At 41.2% G+C, this 27,247-nt stretch overlaps 1 protein-coding gene across 1 annotated transcript; it reads right to left on the reverse strand.

The window, feature by feature from the left end:
• Positions 1-4,324: 4,324 nt before the first annotated feature.
• Positions 4,325-19,794, reverse strand: stip1.L (stress induced phosphoprotein 1 L homeolog). The gene is given in 14 exon segments (NM_001086794.2): positions 4,325-4,618; positions 5,706-5,878; positions 5,961-6,064; positions 6,841-6,877; positions 9,360-9,484; positions 9,850-9,946; positions 10,255-10,375; positions 13,602-13,704; positions 13,800-13,926; positions 14,144-14,312; positions 14,963-15,104; positions 15,201-15,342; positions 15,484-15,693; positions 19,727-19,794. Coding segments are annotated over 14 exon segments (1,632 nt in total). The 5' UTR covers positions 19,736-19,794; the 3' UTR covers positions 4,325-4,545.
• Between the last annotated feature and the right edge of the window lie 7,453 nt (positions 19,795-27,247).

Here is a 27,247-nt window from a genome sequence, read left to right on the forward strand (position 1 = left end):
GCTGGCCAACTGGCGGCCCGTGGGCTGCATGTGGCCCGCAACCCCCTTGTATGGCCCCCCATGAAAGTCTGTCTGCTGTGTCTGTTTACCATGTGTAAACTTTAAAAGGTATCACTACAGAGATTAACTGGCCGCTGCATTGTTTAAACCTCAAACACTGTAATCCCCTGTATTGTTCACACATGTAATCCCCCTGCACTCTTTACACTTGTGGCACCTCTATTGTTCACATTATAAAGCCCTGTACTGTTCACACTTTATTCAAAATGCTAATGGGGTACCAGCACTGTGTCACTGTATGTAGTACATCTTGGAGTGGTCCAGATCAGTGGAAACTGTCTCCTGCTCTGTTCTGCCCTATGCTCCCTGTGTGTGCCATAATTTTTGCCTGTCCTACTCTCCCTGTGTGTGCCATACTCTGCCTGCCCTATGCTCAGGGTCGGACTTGCCTGCTGGGGCTCCAGGTAAAAACCCGGTGGACCCCAGCCTTGAGGGGCCCCATGTTCTCTAGTAATATTGATGTGATTCTGTGACACAATTGAGTGATCAGGCAGTGGGCCCACCAGTAGATAAGTGCAGGAAGTTGTAGGTCAGCCAGCAGGTCTGACAGGCCCTGTCCAGACAGTACTTACTGAGTGAGGCAACGGACCAGGCCAGGGTGGACCTAGAATGAAACGCCTCATCTCTCATTGAAACTGACGGCTGACCTGGGAGTCTGCACCTAACGCACCTTCCCCCAGCGCATGCGGACCAATAACGCTGCGGCTGCGCATCTCTGTGGAAAGCGTGCTGGCAGCAGGATACACCACACGCAAGTTGGGGCAGCCTACTTGACTACTATCCCTCCCTCTTTGACACACATTTGAATCTAAAATGAATGATCTCCAAAGCCCCATGCTTGAAGTCTCTTTTAATAGACTAAGGTAGGCTGACTGGCCAACTCAGTGACTGGGATAGGGGGCCCCTGAGGTGGGAGCCCCGGGGGGCCCTGGACACTCCAGTCTGACACTGCCTATGCTCCCTGTGTGTGCCATATTCTGCCTGCCCTATGCTCCCTGTGTGTGCCTTACTCTGCCTGCCCTATGCTCCCTGTGTGTGCCATATTCTGCCTGCCTTATGCTCCCTGTGTGTGCCATACTCTGCCTGCCCCATGCTCCATGTGTGTGCCTTACTCTGCCTGCCCTATGCTCCCTGTGTGTGCCATAATCTTTGCCTGTGGGTGCCCTGCTCTGCCTGTGGAACATAAGCCTGGTATTTTTTGGGGGGTTTGTTGGCATTTGAAAATTAATGGTAGGGGCCCCTAAAGTGTTTAATCATGTGCTGGGGCTGCTGTGTTATCCACAGGGGAGGAGGCATATGGATTTAAGGTTAGGTCTTAAAGGAATAAAAATAGAGTAGAAAAATGGGTAAATAGATAGGTTGTGCAAAATAAAAAAAATGTTTCTAATATTAGTTAGCCACAAATGTAATCTATAAAGGCTGGAGTGAGCGGATAGCTAACAAAATAGAACAGAACACTACTTCCTGCTTTTCAGTTCTCCAACTCTGAGTTAGTTAACGACTTGAAGGAGGGCCACATGGGACATAACTGTTCCGTGAGTTTGAAATTAATCTTACGCATGCAGCTCAGACTCCAAAGCAACAGTTATGACCCATGTGGCCCCCATCAAGTCACTGATTGGTTGCTGCCTGATAACCAGTGGAAACCAAGAGAGCTGCAAAGCAGGAAGTAGTGTTCTGGCTATTATGTTAGACATCCAGTCACTCCAGCCTTTATACATTACATTTTTGGCTAACTAACTATATCAGAAACATTTTTTATTTTGCACAGCCTATTTACCCAGTTTTTACAATTCCATTAATATGACAACTTTTTTCACAAATGAGTGATAAATGATATCCCTACAGTGTGCACCACTCATTTGGTCTTTTGGTGTACATGGTCTTGTGGTAACATGGGTGTGGTTTAAAAACAGGGTGCGGTCAACACTGGCTTCCATTATGGGCCCTCCACCATGTAGGCCAAAAAAATTCTGGCCCTCGGTACCACCGAAGTTGGACAGCACTGGTCTAAGGTATAGGGCATCCATCAGTGGTGACAGTCCGTTCTGCTGTAGAAGACAATGGGGCAGATTTACTACAGGGCGAATTAGCCGTCGCTAATTCTCAGGGATATCGCCAATTTACTAACAGGCATACAGGACAATTCACTAGAGAAAGAGACTGTCGCTAGTGCAGTTTTGTGCCCTATCGCCAGGTGAATTTTTGCGCAGATGAACAATTGTTACTCTGCAAATTCACTTAAGTGGGAATTTTACAGAACGTTACCTCTTTCTCCAGAGTCTCCTTTGCCACCTTAGACTTGGCGAGCTGATAAGATGAAGCTACATCCTCCTCAATCTTATGTCAGTGACATCATATCCTCTATGCCAGAAACTCATAAGTTGTAAAAAAAAAAAAAAAACACTGGCGTGGGGTTGCCTTCAAAAGTCCTAACTATTAAAAGTGTGTTCATTTTTTTTTAACCAATTTGAGGGGCATGCCACATGTGTTTTAGGGTGGCATTAGAGGATCTCTTTATTTAGCTTCCTTGGAAATTTGTAATAATAAGCGGCCACTTCAACCAACACCTCTAATAAAGATGTACATACGACTTAAATGTACCCTCCCTTTTCAAATTGACCAAAGTGTACTAACGAAATTAGCGTAGTGGTATAGAATTTACGGCTGGTGAAGTGGCACGAAGTGTGGCGGAGCGTTCGCTGATAAAAATTCGCCCTGTAGTGAATTTGCCCCATGAATTGATTATTAACAGAATAATATTGGGTCTTCCCACTCCAGTGCCGGTCAGGCCCAAATGGTGCTTATCCCAGGTCAGGGGGCAAACCATTTAGTTGTATGGGACCCCAACTTACTCACTAGTGTATGCACAGGCAGGGTTGTTTGGTAATAACACAGATATTAAATACTTCTGCACAGTTGGGGGAAAATCTAGAGGGGCAGAAATGTATGAAATATAAGGGGTTGTTGCTGGACATTAACCCTAGTTGCCACCAGGCAATAAAGTAAAAGATAGTCCTGACAGCTAATTGGATCTGTAATAGGGATTCGATTGAAGAGCTCGCACTAATGGCAATCTTCCTTCCAGCATTTAGAACATTCCCAGTTAGAAAACCACCAGTTTCATGATTCATCTAAACCATATCCAGTTTCTCACTATTTTGGTGAGTGAATACAAACTGCCCCACCTAATAACAATACAATCTCACAAAGCTATTTGCTAAAAGCTGTATTTTGTTTTCAAGGTTATGATCCGGCCCAGCTTAAGGGGTAGATTTAACAAAGAGTGAAGTTAGAGATCTCCACAGTCCCCAGAGTGAAATACCGCCTCTCTCCATTGATTTCTATGGGATTTTAAAGGCGAATTTATCAAAGGGTGATCGTGAAAGTTCACCCTTTGATAAATACGCCTTTACAAATCCCATAGAAATGAATGGAGAGAGGCAGTATTTCACTCTGGGGACTGTGGAGATCTCTAACTTCACTCTTTTATAAATCTACCCCAGTGTCTGTTGTCAGTTATATGGGATATAACTGACTCCAGGTGATCTTTTACCACTTACTTAGCCCTTGTGATTGCATTATTTACATAGCTATCAAACTTATGGGTCTCTGAAGTGTGATAAGTGTGTGATAGGTTACAGGTGCCATCTTGTCTGTTATCCCATAAGATACGCTCATGGGCAGGCCAGCCTTGGGGGACCCAAACCAGTGAGAATTGGGAAACAGTCTGATATAAAGCTTGAGAACACTGAAACTAAAGTATGAACAAGTGTAACATTGTTATCAGATAAATAAATGGTCTGAGCAAATGCTGGAATGTAAATAATAGTGATGTACGGGCTGGCCTGATACTCGCGGGTCGGGCCGACCTCGCACCCCACTTTCCGGGTCACAGGTCGATGCGGGTTGAACTTTTCTGACTGCTCTCCCCGCCCGCAAATCTTCCAAATGCCAGTTTCCGACTTACAGGTTGAACTTTTATAGACTCACGCCTCTCGCCCCCACCCCTTTTCTGATGTGGGGCGGCGTGGGTATATAAAAGGAACTCGGAAATCTGGCTTGGGCAGGTGGTGTGGTTCGGGAAAAGCCTGACCCGCACATCACTAGTAAATAAGTCTCAGAGTGTAAACCTCTACAATCTTCAGGAATTGATGCCAAGTGAGACCATTCATTCTGTCTCTCTATTTTGAGGCACAAGCACACGACTGTGGGATGACGGGTGACTGGCACTTCAAGAAATAAACTGCCATGAATTCGGCACTACTGTGGCGTGCTGATCTTTATTAACAATATGACAGGCTGATAAACATGAACAGAGATCGACAGAACAAGAAAGAAGGGCAAGTCTGGCTCTCGTCCCCCTGCAAGTCCTTCCCAAGAGAAACTGCACAACTTTAGAGCCTCTCAGTAAGGAATGAGCGGGTTAAGGAGACGCCATGGAGGCTGACTTAACAAGTAGGAAAGAACCAATAGTGGAATTTATCACCGGATGGCGATCAACCCAACATCCATTAACTTCTGTATTTTCTGGGCGATAACTGGGTTTTTAAGATGACTGCAAAAGAAAAGGGGGAAAAAAGTTTTAATTGACATGCACTTGTCTGTACGAGGCAACACAATATAAAGATGGTGGTGAAGCGGAGGTGGGCTTCAATAAAAGCAATATGACTGGAATGTCCCCACTGGAGAGGTCTGGAGTAGAGGCAGGGGGAACTACGGCAGAAATTGGGGATATTTGCTCTCCTAAATACATCTGAAACCCAGTTTAATGGTCAGTTAGGGTGAGTCTTAAAGGGTTTCTGTCATTATTATTATGGTGTCGTTTTTATTTCTAAATTACACTGTTTGCACTGCATAGAATTCATACTTAATTCCTGAAACAAGGTATTTTTTTTTTATTTGTAATATTGGTGCATAGGCAGCCATCTCAGGTCATTTTGCCTGGTCATGTGCTTTCAGAAAGAGCCAGCCACACTAGGATGGAACTGCTTTCTGGCAGGCTGTTGTTTCTCCTACTCAATGTAACTGAATGTGTCACAGTGGGACCTGGATTTTACTATTGAGTGCTGTTCTTAGATCTACCAGGCAGCTGTTATCTTGTGTCAGGGAGCTGTTATCTGGTTACCTTCCCATTGTTCTGTTGTTAGGCTGCTGGGGGAGGAAAGGGATGGGGGGGGGGGGTGATACAACTTCCAGTACAGCAGTAAAGAGTGACTGAAGTTTATTAGAGCACAAGTCACATGACTGGGGGCAGCTGGGAAACTGACAATATGTCTAGCCCCATGTCAGATTTCAAAATTAAATATAAAAAAAATCTGTTTGCTCTTTTGAGAAACTGATTACAGTGCAGAAATCTGCTGGAACAGCACTATTAACTTAGTGTTTTGAAAAAAACAGTATCCTTTTAAGAATAAAAACGTATTTGCTGTCAAAGATATATTCTTGCATTTATGGCTGAAAGACTGATGCATAAATAGGTTTTCCTGTAACCTTGTGATGTGCTAAGGAGGGCCCTGAAAGTTATACCTGCAAGGAGTCCAGGATTGGGGGCTGCCAAGAGAATGCTAATGAAAACTTTATGGCAACAGTTTGGAGAAAGCTCTTTGCGGTTTCATCCCCCAGTTATAAGTTATAATACTCACTCGCTTAGTGCTTGCGGGTCCTTCTGCATCTGCTCGAGGATAAGCCTCATGGCTGGATCACTCATAATTTGCTGCACCTCTGGATCCGCCATAGCTCTGCGCTTCACATCCTCAGGATTGTCATTGCGGTTATACTGTGACATCATGCAGCGTTGGTATCCATCTGTTGCCTCCTGCAAGAATAGGAACGTGCCAATTTCTGCTAATTTGCTAAGTACCCAATAAAGGCCCACTGCAATCCTTTGTAAAACGTACCTTACTAGTGGAGTCCAGCTCCATAGCTTTCTGATATGCATCCATAGCTTTGGTGAAATCTTTCATGGCCTCCAGGGCTGCAGCTTTACGTGTGTAACCTTTTACTGAAATAAGATAGATAAAAGTGAGTAAGAAGAGCTTTTGCTTGACTGTGCTTTCAAATTGAACTGACGAAACCCAAGAAAAAAAAATAAAAAAAAATGATGAGATACAATTGTTTGGCAATGTCAGCGGTCATATAGTGGGATTACAGAGTGTTGGCCAAATGCCATAACACACTGATGAGTCCTTGTCCACTGGAATTTTCAAATTTGTCCGATATCTGCCTCATTTTCAATCAAATGGCAGTCTGTCCCAAGGGCACCATACTCGAGGATATAATCTGGCAGTTTTAGTCTGGAGGGGCCTATTGAGCATCTTTTATTGGCCCCTGTATGGCCAGTTTTAAAATTTATATCCCCATATGCAATATAAGGCACTACGTTTGCCCAGGAGCAGTAACCAATAAGGTGATCAGTATATGCCAACTGCTAATTGGTTGTAATTGGTCTCTGCACCTGGGCAAACATAGTGCATTTTATTACAGAATGCATCGAATCCAGGATTTGGGCTTTTTCAGCAGGATTCAGATTCCTTCTGTTTGGCCGAACCAAATCCTAATTTGTATTTGCAAATTAGGGGCAGGGAGGGAAATCGTGTAAAAAATGTTTTCCCCTTTCCACCCCTAATTTGCATATGCAAATCAGGTTTTGGATTCAGTATTCGCCCCAATCTTTCGTGAAGGAGTCGGGGGTTCGGCGCATCCCTATTACATAACCCCAATAACCTTAATTGATTATATTTATGTTCCCTTAAAGCACACAAATAACTTAAGACTTACTGAAAGAGGGTTCCAGCCTTATGCACTCCTCACAGTCCTAGGAAGAGAAGACAAAGAAAGATAAAGTGTGTGTGGTTTGTTAGAGCACTGCTGCAAAGACCAGCTAAGTGCTGATCGTCCTCAGCTTTACCATATAATAAACACATCCGTTTAGAAATCACCCTAGAGGCCTGCAGAACCTTATTCAATTCCAAACTAACCACTGAAATATATACATATATAGTATAAATATATAATACACAAAAGCCATGAATATCCTGTAAATTATATCCTTATAAACGGTGAGTTCTGATGTCATTTCTGTCACACGACTCACTGAAATTTGTGTATTATAATAAATAAAGTACCCCCAGTTGCAAAATATGAGGATATTAAAAATTACCTTGGAGTTCCATGACCTGTATAAAAACCACTCGGCCTTGTCTTTTTATATGGTCATGAAACTTCTCGGTAACTTATAATATCTATATATCTATATATCTATATATCTATATATATATACATACATACATACATACACACATACACACACACATACACACACACACACAAGATTCCTCTGCACTCAACCCATTATCAATATATTTAAGACAGAGACATTTTGTGCATACTGCTACTGAAAAATGCCTTACCCTTTAAACAAAACAGGGATTGTTTGTCCATATATTGCAATATATTTAAGCTGGCCAACTACGTCAAAGTCATCCCATATCTGGCCAGTCCTATGCTCAATTTTCATCTGATTCATTAAGAATTCTATGGTTTAATTATACATTTTATAAAGGGGACGAATACGTTTTACCTGCAACTTACTAGCTGCTTTCAAAGTAAAACTCCCAAACTTGGCTGCCCTTTTTATTAGACACCAGTGGGATCACCTGACTATAGTTGGAGAGGGTGGGAGCTACAACATGGAGCTGGTCCCACCCTCTCCAACTATAGTCAGGTGATCCCACTGGTGTCTAATAAAAAGGGCAGCCAAGTTTGGGAGTTTTACTTTGAAAGCAGCTAGTAAGTTGCAGGTAAAACGTATTCGTCCCTTTTATAAAATGTATAATTAAACCATAGAATTCTTAATGAATCAGATGAAAATTGAGCATAGGACTGGCCAGATATGGGATGACTTTGACGTAGTTGGCCAGCTTAAATATATTGCAATATATGGACAAACAATCCCTGTTTTGTTTAAAGGGTAAGGCATTTTTCAGTAGCAGTATGCACAAAATGTCTCTGTCTTAAATATATTGATAATGGGTTGAGTGCAGAGGAATCTTGTGTGTGTGTATTATTATATATATATATATATATATATATATATATATATATATATATATATATATATATATATATATATATATATATATATATATATATATATATATATATATATATATATATATATATATATATATATATATATATATATATATATATATATATATAAGGATATTATAAGTTACCGAGAAGTTTCATGACCATATAAAAAGACAAGGCCGAGTGGTTTTTATACAGGTCATGGAACTCCAAGGTAATTTCTAATATCCTCATATTTTGCAACTGGGGGTACTTTATTTATTATAATACACAAATTTCAGTGAGCATAGGACTGGCCAGATATGGGATGACTTTGACGTAGTTGGCCAGCTTAAATATATTGCAATATATGGACAAACAATCCCTGTTTTGTTTAAAGGGTAAGGCATTTTTCAGTAGCAGTATGCACAAAATGTCTGTCTTAAATATATTGATAATGGGTTGAGTGCAGAGGAATCTTGTATGTCTATATCTATATCTATATCTCTCTCTATATCTCTCTCTATATCTCTCTCTATATCTCTCTCTATATCTATATATATCTATATCTATATATATATATATATATATATATATATATATATATATATATATATATATATATATATATATATATATATATATATATAGATATTATAAGTTACCGAGAAGTTTCATGACCATATAAAAAGACAAGGCCTCTGTGGATGCTACCTAAATACAGTGGGAAACGTGTGCAGTAAGTGCAAGTGCCGACATATGCAACATGCTCTTGAAAAATTCTGCACTGTATAGAATTTGAATTTAATAGGACAAAGAAAATTGTCCTTATACAACTTTTTCTGTTGAACAAGCAGTAGGTTGTGTGTATGTGTTCAAGATTGCACAGAATAGATAGAGAACAGCAAATTTCTTGCAGTAATTAGCAGGTTCTTGTTGTATCTTCCCTCCTGTCTGTTAACACTTCACAGAAACATATTTGAACTCTTTTTTTACAGTTTTTTCCCCCGATACACTATTGCCAGAAGTAGGCCTAACTGAAGGTCTGTTATATACAAGGTATATCTGTGCCTTAGGATGGTGTGGTGCAGAAGAGAAATGTGAAGGAGATGACAACCATCTCCAGATAGATGCTGCCTCAAGCACTTGTCTGCTCTTCAATGGATTCTTTGGCACACCAGACATTTGACTTCAAAGTGTCCTTTAGGTTTTAAAACACTCCTCACCTTCACAGCCAGCAGAAACTCCAGTAGTTTGGTGTAGCAAGCTGCTCTATTGCTGTACAGTTTAGCATCATTTGGATTCCTTTTGATGGCCTCCGAGTAATGTTTCATGGCTTGCGGGTAGTCTCCTGCAACAGTTCAGCATGCAAAATGTCAGTTAACTCTACTAAAAGTTTTTAATGGTTACAGTGTTTATTAAGGGTCCTTCTACCATGGAAATTCAATAGCTATTTGCACAGCTGATTTCCCATGGGCTAATAATAATATACCAAGGTATAAAAAAACAGTGGTGTCCGGAAAGAATGTTTGCATGTAAGAACAGGGTCTGTGTCATTAAAAGAACACACAATGTGCAGGAAGAACGGTTTCTTTCAAACAATAAAAAGGAAGTTGTGACAGATGGGAATTAGAGCATAGACAGACCTCATATTAAATAGGTAAATGATTTTAGTAATGGCACAATGACAGGAGGTCTACTTAGGGAAGGCCTTACCTTTTTGGAAACTTTCATTCCCTTTATTTTTCGCTTCTAAGGCCAAGTCTGGGTTAATGTATGCAACGCGTTCCTGTTCCTTTAAAATCTTTTCTGCCTAAAAAAAAAAAAAAAAAAAAAAGAAGGTTGTGCAATATATTCCATTTCTTAATAATGGAAGGATATAAACTTATGCAAAAAGACAATATATAAAACATTAAAGGGATAGTTTAACCAACATTTAAATTTTGGTTTTGGCTTCTGTAATATAAAAATGTGCCAATTCTATGACCGACAATAGAAACTGGGATATTAGACAAGGAAAGCCATGAAAGGAGAGATACATGTAAGGAACCACACACACACACACTATCGGTTATATTCCTACTTTAGCTAAATTGTCTTTTCTCATGTAGTCGTCTATACCTGTTGACATTTCTTTAGAACCTCTGGTGTCCTGTGCTCTGCTAAAGACTTGTTGAAGAACTGAATGGCCTCTTTGTTTTTCTCCTCCTTAAAATAAGAATTGCCGATGCGAGCATAGGCTCTGAAAGGAAAAAAGGAAGAAATCAGCATTCCCAAATGGATTAGAATACAATAAATTAGCTACAGAATTACAAATATGTAATACTACTTTGTTTACTTCATGCTTTAGGTAAGTTGAAACTCTAAAATGGTAACTTTTTTGCCCTTAATAGCAAGCAAGCACCTGCAAAACAATGTGCATTGGTTTTATTGTTGTCATTGAGTGTTTTCAATAGCATAAGCCACTACACCAAAAGCAGCATTTATAATGTGAAAAGCTGCAACAAATGGAGCACAAATCATCAGAGCAAACCGAATAGGCTTACCAACGCCAAGCACACACTACAGGAAATGTTTACTAGTACAGCTATCTGTGATTGAAGCATGCACAATTTTTAGCTCTGCAAGTCCAACCTAAGGAGTGATCCCACCTGGGTACTCAGTACCCAGGTGGGAATCACTCCTTAGGTTGGACTTTCATTCTTGCATGCTTTTATTTTAAACAACGAAAAAATTGTGAAAATGTATCTGCCGGCACTTCGTGAAATTGGTGAAGCAGTGTAAGATCATAAAAAAGATGTGGAGGTTGCATTCTGCTGTGGAGCACATGCACTATAACAGACTGTGTGCCATCTTGGACCCTAGTGAAAAGGACATCTGCAGAGAGGTGAATTTGTGAAACAGGCTGAAGGCTGCTAAGAGTTCAAATCCCAGCTGTGCCCTTGAGGAATTCCGGAACTTAGAATCTGGTGAGACCATTCCAATCAATTTTTGGGGGGCTTCTACAGCTGGCAAGGAGGAGGGAGTGGGGGACGCCCCAATACATCCCCTATACAATTTGCTCTCTACATTTAGCCATTCATTGATCTACCTGCTTATCCACTCAGTAAAGCACTCTGTATTGCTTCACCTTATCTCTAAACACCAGCCAGTGTTTGAGAGATGTTTGTATAACTAATAAATTGTACATTTTAACTTACTGGTTTCCTAATCCATCTTCTATCTATTGTTTGTTAAGTGGGGGTTCCTCTCTATTGTTATTAAGCTCCTCTAGGTCACACCAGGGGCCCCAGACCTTATCAAATTTAGTATACAATCCCCCGTTTTCATGTTAGTTTGTACAGAGTGGTCACTTTGTCGACTAGTCGTTTCCAGGCCTTTAACGTAGGTGGTGTGGTGGCCATCCAGTACATGGCTACTATTTTCTTGGTGTAGAAAAGTAGTAGTCTAAATAAGAGGGATCGAGCGGGATTATGTTATTCAGAACACCCAGGAGGCGTGTTGCTGGAGCGACCGCTCTAGGAAAGGCTAAATTGTTTGCCAGGTGTTTTATCACTTTGGACCAAAATCTGTAGGTTTGGGGGCAGGACCAAATCATGTGAAAAGTCAACTGAGACAAAGCCACATCTAGGGCAGGAATCAGTAGGTTTTCTTGCCATCTGATGGAGTTTCCTAGGTGTTACATACAAGTGATGGGAAGTTTTGTATTGAATAAGCCCGTCTCTTATCATAGCACATTGTCCATGATGGCACTGCAGATGTCCCCTGTCCTTACATAACCCTTCCTTAGGCTGCACTCATACAACCAGCCTAGCCAGACCAAAAAGTTGCTTGAATAGAAAATGTAAAGGATTTTCAGGACCGCAAAGGAATGCCAGACTATGCCAAATTATAATGTAAAAATCCAGCAAGCACTACCAAAATCCCCATCATCTCTAGTGTGTCACTATAAAAACTGTAGTCTAAATTATTCTGTTTGACCTCTCTTCCCAAAAATCATATAGACTTCATCCAACCCTAATTAAAGAGTCAGATGGGCCTCCATCTTGCAGCAACATAGATCCGATCTCACTTGTGGCATAAGGAAACACATCCCCACAGTTCTCTTTGGAGACTCATGGAAATTATATGCAAATGAATATTCATACAACAAGATAGATTTTACCTATGACAATAATGTAATTCCAGTATAAATGACTGATAGAAGAACAATATCAAGATCAATATCAAGATATAAAAAAAATATTTTTCAAACAAATGAATGGTTTTCCCACACATCAGTTTTGTCTTAAGGGGTTCCTTGCTGCAACCAGAAGTAGTAAAATTGGTGTTTGATTTATAATGTTGCATTGCAGAATCAGCTGGTTTGTATACTTTGACTGCAAGCTCTATGGGGCAGGGAATTCCTTCCTACTGTCTCTTACCACAAGGGGAACTATCGAGAAAATGAAGCGATGTACACTCTTAAAATATATGAGTACCAATAGCATAATTTATACAAAAAATATATAAGTACACAGAGCTTAAACGGGAACTATCGTGAAAATGAAAATTTAATATAAGCTTCAGCATACTGAAATAAGACACTTTCCAAATACAATCAATTAGAAATTGATTAGTCATTTCTGAAATAATCAAGTTATTCTTCACTATCCTCTCTTCATTCTTTCTTCATGCAGGAGTTAGGTGTCAGATATTCAATGACAGTTACAACCAATATATATCTTTTAGGGGAGGCTCCCTTTCCTAGCAGATGAATTAGAGCTCACTCAAATAACCGATTGCAGTACAATCAAAATAACTGCCTTTTGCACAAAAACTGCCTGTAGTGAGAGACATGATATCTGGTGAGCTCTAATACATCTTCTGGGCAAAAGGAGCCCCCCTATCAGATATAGACAAATAAAGTGGATTCGGCCAGACTGTTCAATCACTGTGCTTACGTCCAATGAAGCTAAGAGCACATAGGAAAAGAAGTGATGAACTTTAGTCAAACGCAGTGGGTTGCTGCAAAATAAGTGCTTTTATTGAACACTACATGTTTCGAGTGTAGCTTTGTCAAATGTAATCACTGATTACACTTGACAAAGAGCTACCCCCTATAAGATATGTTGGATCTAACTGTCAATGACTTCTGATACCCAACTCCTGCATGAAGAGAGACATATCCCGAGAGAGGAATAGTGAAGATGAACTTGATTATTTCAGAAACAGTACAGAATGTTTAATTGATTGTATTTAGAAAAACATCTTATTTCAGTATGCTGAAGCTTATATTAAATTTTTCACGATAGTTCCCATTTAAGCTCTGTGTACTTATATATTTATTATTCAACGGGTCCTCCCTGTGTGTAATCATATATTTTAAGAGTGTACATCGCTACATATCCTTACAGTGCTTTATAAATAAAATTATACATACATGCTATAACGGCTTTATTTTCAAAACTCTTTAAGCCTTTACTTACTTGGCAATTAGTCGGTAGTCCTCACGATTCTCTCTTCCTACTTCAATTGCCTTTTCACACAGCTCTCTGCATTTACTGTAATCTCCCATCTCAAAATATACAGCTGGAGGAGGGGAACAGGGTAACAGTCAGAAAAGTCCTAAATACATCTAATTGGATGACTGAAAAAAGAAAGTAATTAGGTGTTACATTACTAACCTGCTTGATTAGTTATGTAGGTCATATTGGCTGGATCCAGCTCTCTAGCTTGGCCATAATGTTTCAGTGCTGTCTCAAAGTCCTTCTTCTTGTAAGCCTCATTGCCCAACTCTTTTTCCTTCTGGGCCTGGAGAAAAAGATAAGAATATGTAAAAGGCTGGATTTTTTTTCATAAGGACTTAAGCTATTGTTTTTCTATATTCAGATTTTAATTCTCAGAAGACTGCAATAAAATGAATTAAAGAGAATAAACCAAATAATAATAATTATGGAATTGGGGGTAGAGGCCATCAGTACTGAGCACATGATGTAGAATAACCAAGAATCAAAGGCCTGATGCTTACCTGCTTTTTGTTTTCAGGCAAATCTTCCTCCATTGGCTCAGGTTTGGTCTCTTTTTTAGGTTGGGGAGGTGGCGGTGGAGGTGTATCCTCCTCCTCTTCATCAACATTACCTAGCTCTACCCCAAGCAGAACACTAAGGGTCGTCATCACCCTTGGGTCTTGCAGCTTCCTAAAAAGCAAGAAGGCAATGCTAAAATCATTTCAAATCAGTACCCCCTGGGGCCATAACGATTGAACCTTGCAATTAGAGTGAGAAACTGATTATTTACTGGGGATGGTCAGATTTAAAATGGATAAAAGTCAAAATGCTTTATTGTATATCTTTAGAAATGTACAAACCCTAGCTGTAATGTCACTAGCCGTAATTTAAGTGGATTAGGTCTGCTGGACATAATAAAAAAAGGTCTCGATGGCATAGGAATGAGATATGCTCGTCTAACTTTCACTAGAATGGTCAAAGCTAATTGGCTGATTTGGTTATTGCACTGGTGCAGCTGAGAATCAATGTTAGCCCTAAAATGTCCAACAACAGTGGTTAAATCGAAGGTTCCACACAGGGCTGAAAAAAGGGGTAGGCAGAATAGGCACGTGCCTAGGGTGCAAAGCTGAGGGGGCGCCAGGCAAGTACCTTCTCTGTTGCCTACCCCATATACAGTCCCTTCTCTCCCCAAAAGTCGCTATTTGTTTATTGTGCATGTGCTCAGTTTCGCGCCCACAACCACTAATCCGCTCATATGCTCAGCCGGCGTCTGCCCGGCTCTGGTTCCACAAAAAAAAAAAAAAAAAATAATAATTCAGTTCGGACTGTTCTCAACTTACGTTCCAAGATCAGATGGTTTGTTCCTCAACTGTTCAATCAGCTCTTTGTAGCTGGGGTCACTGAGCAATGCACGGGTACGAGGATCAGACTCCAGTTTTTGGAACAAGTTTGGAGAGTTGAAAGGATTCATGAATTTTTTCTCTAAATAGGAGTGGGGTACAAAGCAGAGGGATCAGTTGACAGGTCCGTGTCTAGTTATTTCTCTTATGGAAGACAAAGAAGAAAATGTTATGGTACCTGCCAACCTGGCCTCCATGTTTTGCAGCCCCTCTTTCAGCTGTGCATTTGTTGGCTCGTGCCTCAGCCCCTCTTCATAGGTTTTCTTTGCTTCTTCAAAACGATTTAGGAACTCTAAAGCTGCTGCTTTTCTTGAGTAACCCTGAAAGCAAAAACAAGCAAGAAAAACAGTAAGACATTTACAGAAATAAGCGAACTACTTGCACAAAAACTGAGCTTGACCCATTTTTGTTATAATGCTCCTATCCAAAACACTACATATGCTTAGCTCTGCGGCTCCCACCTTCCCCCAGTCTGCTTTCAGCTCCACAGTTTTGCTGCCATCTTCCAGTGCTTTAGTGAACTCCTTCTTTTTGGCATAGGCTGCAGAGCGGTTGCTGTATAGGACATGATTTTTGGGGTCAAGTTTGATGGCTTCTGTGTAGCATTTAACTGCTTCATCCAGATTCCCTGCTGAAAGTGCTTTGTTTCCCTTCTCTTTCAGTGCGTTTGCCTGAAGGGAGAGAAAAGACAACAATTTAGAAACATATACATAATGATATTCTTTTATGATAAGAGTAAATATATTTATTCTCTATGCCTTAACTTTGAATGACACAAAGACCTTTAATTGCTGCTTAATTAACTCTTGTACCACTGGTGCCTCGAACTCCATTGTTGCCACCCCCACTCTGACTCACTTTGGGCAGCGTGGGTTGAAAAGAAAATTGAAGGAAAGGAGAAAGCTGAATTTAACTGTGTCACTGCCTCAAACTACTCCTTGCTAGGCAGTATAACGGTATAAATAATAACATGCTCAACTACAAGTTGAATTTTAAAAATACGTGGATCCCTGTGTATCTGCAAAAGATTCCACATTGCCTATTTCTGCATCGATGCATAAGGAAAATCAAAGTTAAATTCAATGACAGTGGAAAAGACACACAAAGCGGATTTCGGCAAATTCTCGCAACTAAATCACAAGTTAAAAAAAAAAAAAAACTGATCCCTAGCCCTGTGCCCATGGCCCATTTTGTCTTCCCCTGCCATCAACAGAAACACAGCTGCAAGCAAAATGCAAATCTACCGGTCACTGCTCCCTATTTTATAAAAAAAACAAATAAAAAGTACTCTGTGCCTTGGTTCAGTATTTTACATGCAAAGTTCCATTTGTCACCACTCTGTGTGCATGAAACAGGTTACTTTCCATTTCATATACATGAGGAGCTACGACAGGCAGACAGGGGTGTTTTAATTGGTGCAGTTTTCCACTAGATAACAGCAGTGAAAATGCCCCATAAGCCACTAGTCTAAGGGGCAGATTTATCAAGGGTCGAATTTGGAAGAAATGGTAGTTTTTTTGAACTACCATAACTTCGAAATTCGAATTTGCTGCACAAATATTGATGTTATTACATAAATTAAACTACTTATTTCTCCTAATATGTCAAAATTCATAAAAACTATTGAAAGAAAAAAAATCTAAGTTTTTTTCTGCGGGTGTATTCGAATCGAAGTAAGATCGTATCCGCAAAGTTTTATTTAAAAAAAAAAAAACCTTTGATTTTTCAAAGTCCACCAAATGGGTTCTAGGAGGTCCCCCGTAGGCTTAAACAGCAATTCGGCAGGTTTTAGATGGCGAATGGTTTAACAGACAAGTACATGATAAAGTTCGATATTCGCATAGTGTAATTTTTTTCAAATTCTAATTGAATTTTGGCCTACTCGATAGTCAAAGTACAGAAAAATAGCTTGAAATTTGCATTTTTTTATTTTGACCCTAGATAAATCTGCCCCTCATGCCCCTCAGTGTCAGCTAAAGTTCATTAGGTGGGGTTACCCCACAGTGATTAGAATTACTTACCTGATACCCCAAACTGGTGCCCCATTAGCACTACAGTGGGTAAGAATATTTCTACCCCCCCCATTGCAAATGGTCTCAGAATATCACACTCTACATCAGGGGTGCCCAAAAGGTACATTGGGATCTACCAGTGGGATCTACCAGTAGACCTTTAGCTGGTGATCAGTAGATCTTAAAGACACTCTCTAGTCTTGAGATCTACAGATTGTCTAAAGCTGGCCATAGATGTTGAGATTTTTAAAAGATCTGATCGTCATCGTGAGACCACGATTATCTCGGAACGATCGTACGAATTGACCATCAACTAAAACAACCAATTTGCCAGGAAAACAAAGGGGAGCTGCCTGCTTGGCCCTGCAAACATAGATAGATTGCACTGGGACCCACAAAGATTTTTTAACCTGGCCGAAAAATCATAAGATGTACGATTGTTCGAATCCCACTAACCACACGATAATTTCGAAGGATTGGTCGGACTTCGCTAAAATCGGATGATCGGCAGGAGAAATCTTTGTGTCCATGGGGACCTTAAAGGTGGCCATACAAGGGAAGATAATGCTGCCGATAACTGTCGTTTAGACCAATTTGACAGCTAATATGCCCGTGTATGGAGGCTTCCGACGGGTTTTTCCGATCGATATCTGGACATGATATCGATAGGAAAGGTTTGATTTTTCTCCCGACCGACCCGTCGGAGCCCATTGTGCTCTATGTAATCCGATCGCTCGGCCCCGATATAGCCCTGCCGTTAGTGGCATATCGGGGGAAAAGATGTGCTCGTTTGGTGATGTCGCCAAACGAGCGGATCTTATAGTGCATGGCCCCCCAAACATGGCTGTTGAAGGAGAACATGTTAAATTAGTTGTTCACCTTTAAATTAACTCTTAGTATGATGTAGCGCATACTTTACTAATATGGGGGTCTACTTTTAGTGATGTTGTCCCATTATGATCTACGTCCATAATAGCAATGTAAGCATTCTGTATTGCTTAAATATTATATTGATTTATGGGTAAAGTTATATTGCTATATATTTAAGAATTGTATTATTTATTATGATATTATTGTATTATTATAATCATTTATTATTATTAACTATTTCTTATGTAACCTTAACAGAATATCTACATTAAACAGATGGGGGATAAAGGGAGGAACTCCATAATGCGTCTGGTGCCGACACGCAACGTGTCGGATGTTGTAAAGAAACAGGAAGTGAAGAAGAATCGCATGTAAGGACTACATTTATCCGACTGTCGTGTGAAAAGGCAGCGCATCATGGAGTTCTTCCCTTTATCACCCCATCTGTTTAATATTTATTCTGTTAAGGTAACATAATAAATAGTTAATAATAAATGATTATAATAATACAATAATAAATAATACAATTCTTAAAGGAGACATATAGGATAAATGAAAAAACCCTAATTTTGTAGGCGTTAATAAATAATATATAGTGTTGCTTTTACATGGTGCTAAAAATTTATATTATCTTTAAAAATAGCCCCTTTATTGGAGCTCCCTATAGATGTTCTCTGGTCCCTGTTTCAAATGAAGGGTGTCCTAACAGTCTCTGCCAGAAGCACAGTAGGAGGGGGGGGGGGCAGCCAATCACAGTCCTGCAGTCACACAAGCACAGACAGGCTTCAGTTCCCCATGAGGTCCTGCTAGCTGCTGATTGGTTTCTGTCATACAATACAGTGAGCTGAGAGCCGCAGGCTTCCCTGCACAGCCTGGGAATTCAGGAAGCAGGAAGTGGAAGGGAGGGATTATTAGGGTTTTCCAGAAATATTCCAACAAAAAAAGTAGTGTTTCAGGCTGATTTAAGCACAATTCTTCTATATCTAAATGAGTATAACGCACTGGTACAGTCTTATTTTTTTTTACACTGAATGTCTCCTTTAAATATAGCAATAGAACTTTACCCATCAATCAATATAATGATATTGAATCAATACAAAACACTAACAATGCTATTATGGATGTCTAGATAAAAGTAGACCCCACGTTAGTAAAGTATTCTCTACATACACCATACTAAGAGTTAATTTAAAGGTTAGGGTTAGCCACTATGACAGCAAACAAGCCCATCTATAGACAGCAAGGCAATGTGCAAGTATAGAGGAAGCAGACCCTGAGGCTGTTGGGGGGACTCATGGGGTAGTGATTGACAGGCAGTCTCAGTAGATGTCTATGAAACTTTGTGAAGGATCCCAGTAACTTTAGTCACTCACAGATCGCCATTCTCTGAGCAATTACTGGGTAAGGGGATACTGACCCAATACACAACCAATAACCCTTTAGAATACACAGAGTAGGGCGGATTAGCCGAGTTGCTACCATATGGCTTTATGGAAACCAGTGCAGCCTGCAGCTTTTATCCACATTGTGAGCAATTGGCCGTATGACCGGACAAGACCAGCGCATGAGAAGAACTACTGACGCCCCAGTGAGAGTAGTAGTTGCGCAAGTACTGAATGCTATTAAAGTGCAGTAACGAAACGACTGGAAGGAAGGTTGTCGATCCCACAGACACAGCCCAGACCCTCACTTTATAACTATGACTGAGCCACGAGTAGACAAGCCTACTCCCACTAACTACGGAAGCCGAACTTGTTCCATAAGGCGATTCCAGTCCACTTCCACTACACTAATTCCACTTTACTAAAAATGTGGCCCTTACCGCCTCCATTGCAGCCTTCTGATTCCGACCTCCCCACGCGTCTTCTCGAACCTACTAAACGATGACAGTTCAATTCCCGCCTACCAAGCGTTCCACTATTGGGCGAGCGTTTTAAGCAGCCTTCGCTGACAGGTCAATGCTGTTATCCATCACGTGGCCACGCCCCTTGCAGACTCTCCCATAAGACTTCCCTGTCGTAATTATATCCCGCCCATTCACTACTTCTGAAGCAGATTGGCTGACTGTACCCTCACGGTTGGGGAGAAATTGGCTGGAGGATTCTGGAAGCTTCCACGACGCCAATTGGTTGCTACGAGGTCCTAGGGTTCTGATTGGTCTTGAAACCCCACTTGTTTCATTGAGGAAATGTGATGTCACTTCCATCCTATGATGTGTTCGATTGTGCAAAGCTGCAGCGACTGTTCCACGTGACCCTATTGCATTTTTCCTTATACTTCCCTTTCTTAGTTCTGGCTCAATAATCACATACTAGTCACATAATATAGTGAATAAAGTACCCCCTCTTGTAAAATATAGTGAATAAAGTACCCCCTCTTGTAATATATAGTGAATAAAGTACCCTCTCTTTTAAAATATAAGGATATTATAAGTCACAGAGGAGTTTCATGACCATATAAAACGCACAAGGCCTATACAGGTCATGGAACTCAGAGGTGACTTCTAATATCCTCATATTTTGCTACCTCGGGTACTTTATTTATTATAATACACAAGTTTCAGTGGGTCAGATTATTGTTCGGTTTTCACAAGGCTGAAAACGGAACAGAAAGTTTAGACCTCAACAGGCCTTAGAAAAACCGAACTGTTCGGGTCAAAACCGAACAGATGGCAACCCTAACCAGCCCAAAACTAGCCAAGAGACACTTCAAATGTAGGCCAAAAATAGCACAATATATGCAGTGAAAAAAAAGTCTAAAAAATAAATGAATATATGTGAAAATACACATTTTTCATTCAAATTTTCACTGTTTGGAAATGTTTCCATGAAGAAAAATGGGACAGATTCGTCCGTCACCAGGGGTGTAACTACAGAGGGGGTCCAGGAGGTATAGGGGCCCCATAAGGCCTAATACATGTACAATTTCAATAACTATTGGTAAAACAGGTCAACTTCTAGTCATTTTTTTGGCCAGCAGATTCTCAAAATTGTCTGAAATTGAAGAAAGTCACCAGATAATGCAAGAATGCTTAAGAGTGATGGGAGACTGGGGTACAGAGCCCAAAATCTGGTAACTCTTGACTTTTACACAAATCAGTCCCATTGTATGCTTCTGTTAAATAAAAACTACATTGCCCAACATGCATTGGGAGATGCAGGCTCGGCACATTAGAGCAAGAAAAAGTTTGGCAACCCTAACCCCGGGCCCAGTCCAACACTGCCAAGATCTATTCAGTTGGCAGGGTTGCCCAGGCCGGTTTTGAAAGTACAAACCAGCCAAAGGCCCAACAACTAGCCCAAACCTGTGCCTTGGCTAGTTTGTACTTTCAAAACCGGCCTGGGCAACCCTGCCAACTGAATAGATCTGGGCAGTGTTGGACTGGGCCAGGGGTTAGGGTTGCCACCTTTTCCGAAATGTTTTACCGGCCTGGTGGGGGGCGGGAACAAAAAGGGGCGGCGTGGTGTCAAAAGGGGCCGTGCCGTGCTGTAAAAAGGACAAAGTCACATAAGCTAAGTTTTGACAGGGGATTGGGGGCAGGCCGAGGGGTCTTTTTAAGGGTATTACAAATTTCCTGGCGGCTACATTGCCGGTAAATTTGTAATACTGGCCCCGGCCTTGGCAGGTGTTCTACCGTCCGGCCGGGTGGCAACACTAACTGGGGTGTCCGGGTCTGCCGCCCAGGGGCCCCCAGCCCAGTCGCAGGATCCAGCTTTTAGAAATGCCACCCCCAGGGGGGCTTCGCCAATGATGCAAGTTGAGGCTGTCGCCTCAGGCGGCAGGGCCCCACTAGATACCAGGGGCAGCAAAAATGCTGCTCCTGGTACTTTAAGAGCAAATTTCTGGGGGAGGGGGGGCAGCAGCAACTGCTGCTGCCTCAGGCGGCGGAGGGGCCAGGATCGTCCCTGGCCATGATCCCCTCCACATACTGCTTACCTCTTGCAGCCACAATTTGAGACAGCGACCGCTAAGGTTGTCACCTGGTCGGTATTTTACCGGCCTGGCCAGTAAAAATTATGGTTGATCCCAATGTTATTAATAGGAAAAAAGATAAATATATAGGAAAGCCGGTATTTTTTCCAGAAAAGGTGGCAACCCTAGTGACGCCACATGCAGTTCCAGCAGGGGCCGTGGGGGTCACAAGGGCCAGGGCCCACCAGGTGTCCCTCTGTCCCAGGCCAACGCTGGATCTGGGCCCAATTTGCATAGGCCCCATAGGGCCAATGATTGGTTTATACAAAGGGGCTGATGGAGACTGGTCAGGACAAGAATGCATGCAAATATGCTCCTCTTCTAGTGGGATTTTTAAACCTGCCCAGTTGATATCTGACAGAGCTGGCAACCCAGGGAGGCTGCCGAAAGTATTTCACAGCTGTGCAGAGTGTGGAACTGCACCCCAATCTGCTCAAGTGTTTGTTTGTTGTGTGTCTCCTGTGTACAGGAGTGTGTCGTCTCTTTCCACCTCAGACTTGATTAATGTTTATTTTTTCAACCACAGCTCTATGGTACAAACTCACAAATTATTATACTGAAAAGCAAGGGTGTAACTCTAGATTCTACAATCTCGTGCGGGTCTAGGGTGCCCCAGGGGACTTTGACAAACAGCTGCAGTATATGTGTATGGAAAATGTATTGTTCTAAAAGGTTAGGGGCCCAATGTCCTTGCTGTGGCAGCCAATAACCAACTCCACTGCTGAAAAGTTCATGTAGCTCCTATCTCAATATAAACAGTTGAAGTTATTCTGTAATAAGTACATTCATATAAATATTTCAATTAAAGTGCTAATAACTAAGGCCCCAAACAATAGTTTCCCCTATACCAGCCTGTTGGTGGCCTGAGTGCAAGCAAAGTTCTCTATTCAATGTGAAATAGCCATGAACTATAACAAGCAATAATTAGTCCCTATAACTATTTTGCCATATATGCAGGGGCGCTTCACCAATAAGGCGACTTGAGCCTTTTGTCTCAGACGGCAGTGCCCCACTGGGTACCAGGGACGGCAAAAATGCCACTGCTGGTACTTTAAAAGCCGAATTTCCGGTTTTGAAACCAGAAATTTGGCTCTTCTAGCGCTGAGAGCGCTAGCGTCCTGGCCCCTCTGCCACCCTCATGGACCCCCTCCAGTGCAAAAAGGTAAGCGCATGGGGGAGGGGGACGGCTGAAACTTCAAGCTGCCTCAGGCGGCGGAGGGGCCAGGATCGCCCCTGCATATATGTATATTCGTTAGTTAGAACGTTACGCAGAGCTTTACAATGGAAATGGAGTTTGTTAATAAAACACAAAACCATGAGTTTTCTCCGCCTCCATGTGACAGTGTTCTCCTTTAATTGCTAGTTTTTTCCCCCCAAACAGTTAAGTTTTTACTTTGTTTAGACAATCAGTGCTACATAAATTCGCCGATGATGTCACAAAAGGGGCGGGGCAGCAGGCACAGCGTCTATAAAAGAAGAAATCGGAAATTTACACTATCCATTATTATTCTATTATTTAAGTATGTAGTGCAATACTTTTTAATTATTACACTATCACATTGAATACAGGCCCCTTCTTCTGGCCCAAATAATTGGGAACAGTAAGCGTTTCATTTTATTTTTTTATATTATTCAATACATATGTGCTTGAAATAATCGTGTTTCAAATTATAAACTAAACTCAGATTCAAACTACTGCTTGGTTAATAGTTCATGATTCTCTGAAACCTGGTGTGGTTTACTAAGCAAATCCAATGAAATGTCTCATACATAAATAGTTCGGCCATTATTTAAATGAGACTGCAGTGGGTGCTAAAGACAGTCTAATAAACATGGACATAAATAGTGCCTTCCTACTCTATTCCACTTACAGTGTTTCCTTTGGCAATTAAAAGGGTGGCTCACCATTAAAGAGATACTGACGCCAGAAAATAACCTTTTTTTGTATTTATCATAACATAACATGTTTTAGAATGCTATTTATAATTTTGCCATAATAGTATTTGTGTGATGCTTTTAAATTACCTTTCTTACCCCAGTGTTCCTCTAGGAGGGGCTATAGGCAACTTTTGTTTTTTTTTTTTTTCAAGTTTTTTTTGACAGAATAGGTCTTCGAATGAATAGGTCAGTTTACGTATGGATCGAAGTAATAGCAAATTCGAATTGTAAGAATCAAAGTTTTTGCCAAAAAAAACCCTTTGATTTTTCAAAGTCCACCAAATGACTCCAAATAGGTTCTAGGAGGTCCACATAGGCTAAAACAGCAATTCAGCAGGTTTTAGATGGCGAATGGTTGAAGTCGAATGGGCCCTGTCCCTCATGTGCCCCCGCCGGCCCAGACATGTTCCCTGTTTGGCTGGACCCATAAAAAAAAAAAAAATTGCGGGCCAGCATCCACACATACGCACCGACGTCCGCACATCCACGCCGGCATCTGCGCATGCGCACAGGCATGCGCCGTTGTTTGTGCATGTGTGACACCATTGGGGTGTTCATGCAAATGGCCTGTAGATGTCACTGTGCTCATACTTATACTGTGCATACTTCCTGGTAGCTTAAAAGTGAAAGTTACTGTTGTGTAATGCCTGCATGAATCTGCTAATAAAGCACTGTTATACTCTACTCATCCTTGGCTACCCTAAACATAACAAATGGCGACAAGGATGGCTCTACTTCCTCTGCAGCTTTTCTTCCAAACCCTGGTGAGCCTACCATACCTTTTACTGCTTGGATCCGTATGTGTGAAAATTACATTATTGCTGCTGACCAAGGGGAGATCTCTGCTGCTAGTAAGCGTGCTTTACTTATTTACTGCCTGGGAGCAGAGGGACAGCGTATATTCTATACATTACCATTACCTGATGATACTTATGAAATGTGGTTGCTGAAAGATATAAATTCTGCCAACGTGGACAACGTAATGGCGAATCCACAGAACAATTTGTAGCAGCTTTGAGAGAGCTGATTGTTACCTGTGAGTTTGGGAATCTAACAGATGAAATGCTAAGAGACCAAATAGTGGAAAAAACAAACTCACCTCGCATTAGAGAGAGACTCCTCCTAGAGCAGGATTTAACACTTGCAAAGGCTGTTACAGTTGCTAGCCAAATTGAAACAGCAGTGGCAGAGGCCAAAACACTCACTCAGGAACTGCTGGGAATGAACAGATTGTGAATTCAGCACTGTGGCCTAATAGTGCACAGTCACAGGCAAAATACAGTGCTAAGGAAAGGGATTCACCTACACTGCAAAACCGTGCAAATAGAAAATACTGCTTTCGCTGTGGTTCAACACAACACACTGCAAATCATGTTACATGTCCTGCAAAAGCTAAACAGTGCCGCAAATGCACAAAAGTGCCTGCCACACAGCCAGTGTCTAAAATTTCACCACAAAGCAACACTTCACTGGGTTGTGCAAAGAACTTTGTACACAAAGTTAAGTTGAGACCAGATGTAAAACCAGTACACCAGAAATTGAGGTGATTGCCCTACTATATAAGGAAGACTGTCTCACAGGAACTAAAGAAACTGGTAGAGCAAGATGTGATTGAAAAATCAGAATCCTCTGAATGGGTTTCACCAATTGTTATAACAATAAAGAAAGCTGGAGGCATTCAATTGTGTGTTGATCTCCGTGAACCTAATAAAGTAGAGACCTCACTGCATTTATCACTCATGATGGTTTGTTTCAGTTCAATCATGTACCTTATGGACTGGCTTCAGCACCGAGTTGTTTTCAAAGACTGATGTCTTCTATACTCCATGGCATACCTGGTGTAGAATGCTACTTGGATGATATAATTGTCTACGCTCCAACTATGGATCTTCATGACAAGTACCTAGAAAAGGTTCTGAAATGCATTGATTCCGCAGGACTGAAACTGAATCTTTCCAAATGCCACTTCAGACAAACTCAGCTGTCATTTCTGGGTCATATAATCTCACAAAATGGATTACTGCCTGACCCTGACCATATCAACACTGTTACACAAGCACCTCCTCCATCTGATTTCCAGACCTTACAAGTTTTCTTAGGTCTTACTTCATGGTATTTTAAGTTTATTCCCAACTATGCTTCAGTTGTGGAGCCACTTAGAGCAATACTACATGGAACTTTAAGTCTGGTGTGGTCAGAGTCTGCTCAACAAAGCTTTGAATTAGTGAAACAGCTAATTGTAAACAGTTCAGCGCTAGCTTTATTTGATCCGGCACTACCCACTATGGTTACTACAGATGCTTCAGACTATGGCGTTGGTGCAGTTCCCACACAGATCCATGCTGATCATACAGAGAAAACAGTTGCATTTGCATCCAGAACACTTACAGAGACAGAGCGTATGTATTCCACTGTTGAGAACCTACCTATGGGGTAGAGAATTTACCTTATGCACTGATCATAGCCCTTTAACTACACTGCTTACAACAAAGGGACTAGGAAGAGCTGGAAAACACATAGCTAGATGGTCAGCAAGGCTACTGAATTTCAACTACAAAATGCAATACAAACCAGGTTTGAAAAATGTTACTGCTGATTGTTTGTCACATTTACCTTTACCTGCAGCTACTGATAAACTGGATGAGGACATAGAAGTTTTAGCATTGACTGATTTACTACCATCCCCAACCTTTTGAATCCATGAGCAACATTCAGAAGTAAACGGAGTTGGGGAGCAACACTAGCATAAAAAATGTTCTTGGGGTGCCAAATAAGTGCTGTGATTGGCCATTTGGTAGCCCCTATTTGGATTGTAAACCTACATTGAGGCTCTGTTTGGCAATACACCTGGTTTTTCTGCAACCAAAACTTGCCTCCAAGCCTGGAATTCAAAAATACGCACCTACTTTGAGGCCACTGGGAGCAACATCCAAGGGGTTGGAGAGCAACATGTTGCTCACGAGCTACTGGTTTGGGATCACTGATCTACAGTTACAGCTGCTGATTTTATGCAAGCTTGCCTCACATGTCCAATTCAAGTAAAATTACGGGACATCTTACAAAGCAAATGGCCAAATGCTGAGAAGAAACTCAGTCCTGATCGTCAACCTTACTACAGGATTAGACACGAACTGTCCTTAGTACAAAACAAAGACTACGAGAACTATACTGGTGGCCAGCAATGGATGCTGATGTGGTAACTGCCATTCATTCTTGTGTTACTTGTCAGAATCATGGCATAACAGCTATCACACATACACCACCACTTCAGCCAGTACCATTCCCTGATTCAGCACGGGAAAAACTTGCTATTGATATTGTCGGTCCTTTTACAGATGTTCCTAAAGATTGTAGATTTGCTATAACCTTGATAGACTATTACCGTAAAAGGCCTGAAATTGCATTTGTTTCTCATATACAGTAATAAAATTTC

The sequence above is a fragment of the Xenopus laevis genome, chromosome 4L, assembly GCF_017654675.1.
Source record: "Xenopus laevis strain J_2021 chromosome 4L, Xenopus_laevis_v10.1, whole genome shotgun sequence".
NCBI lineage: Eukaryota > Metazoa > Chordata > Amphibia > Anura > Pipidae > Xenopus > Xenopus laevis.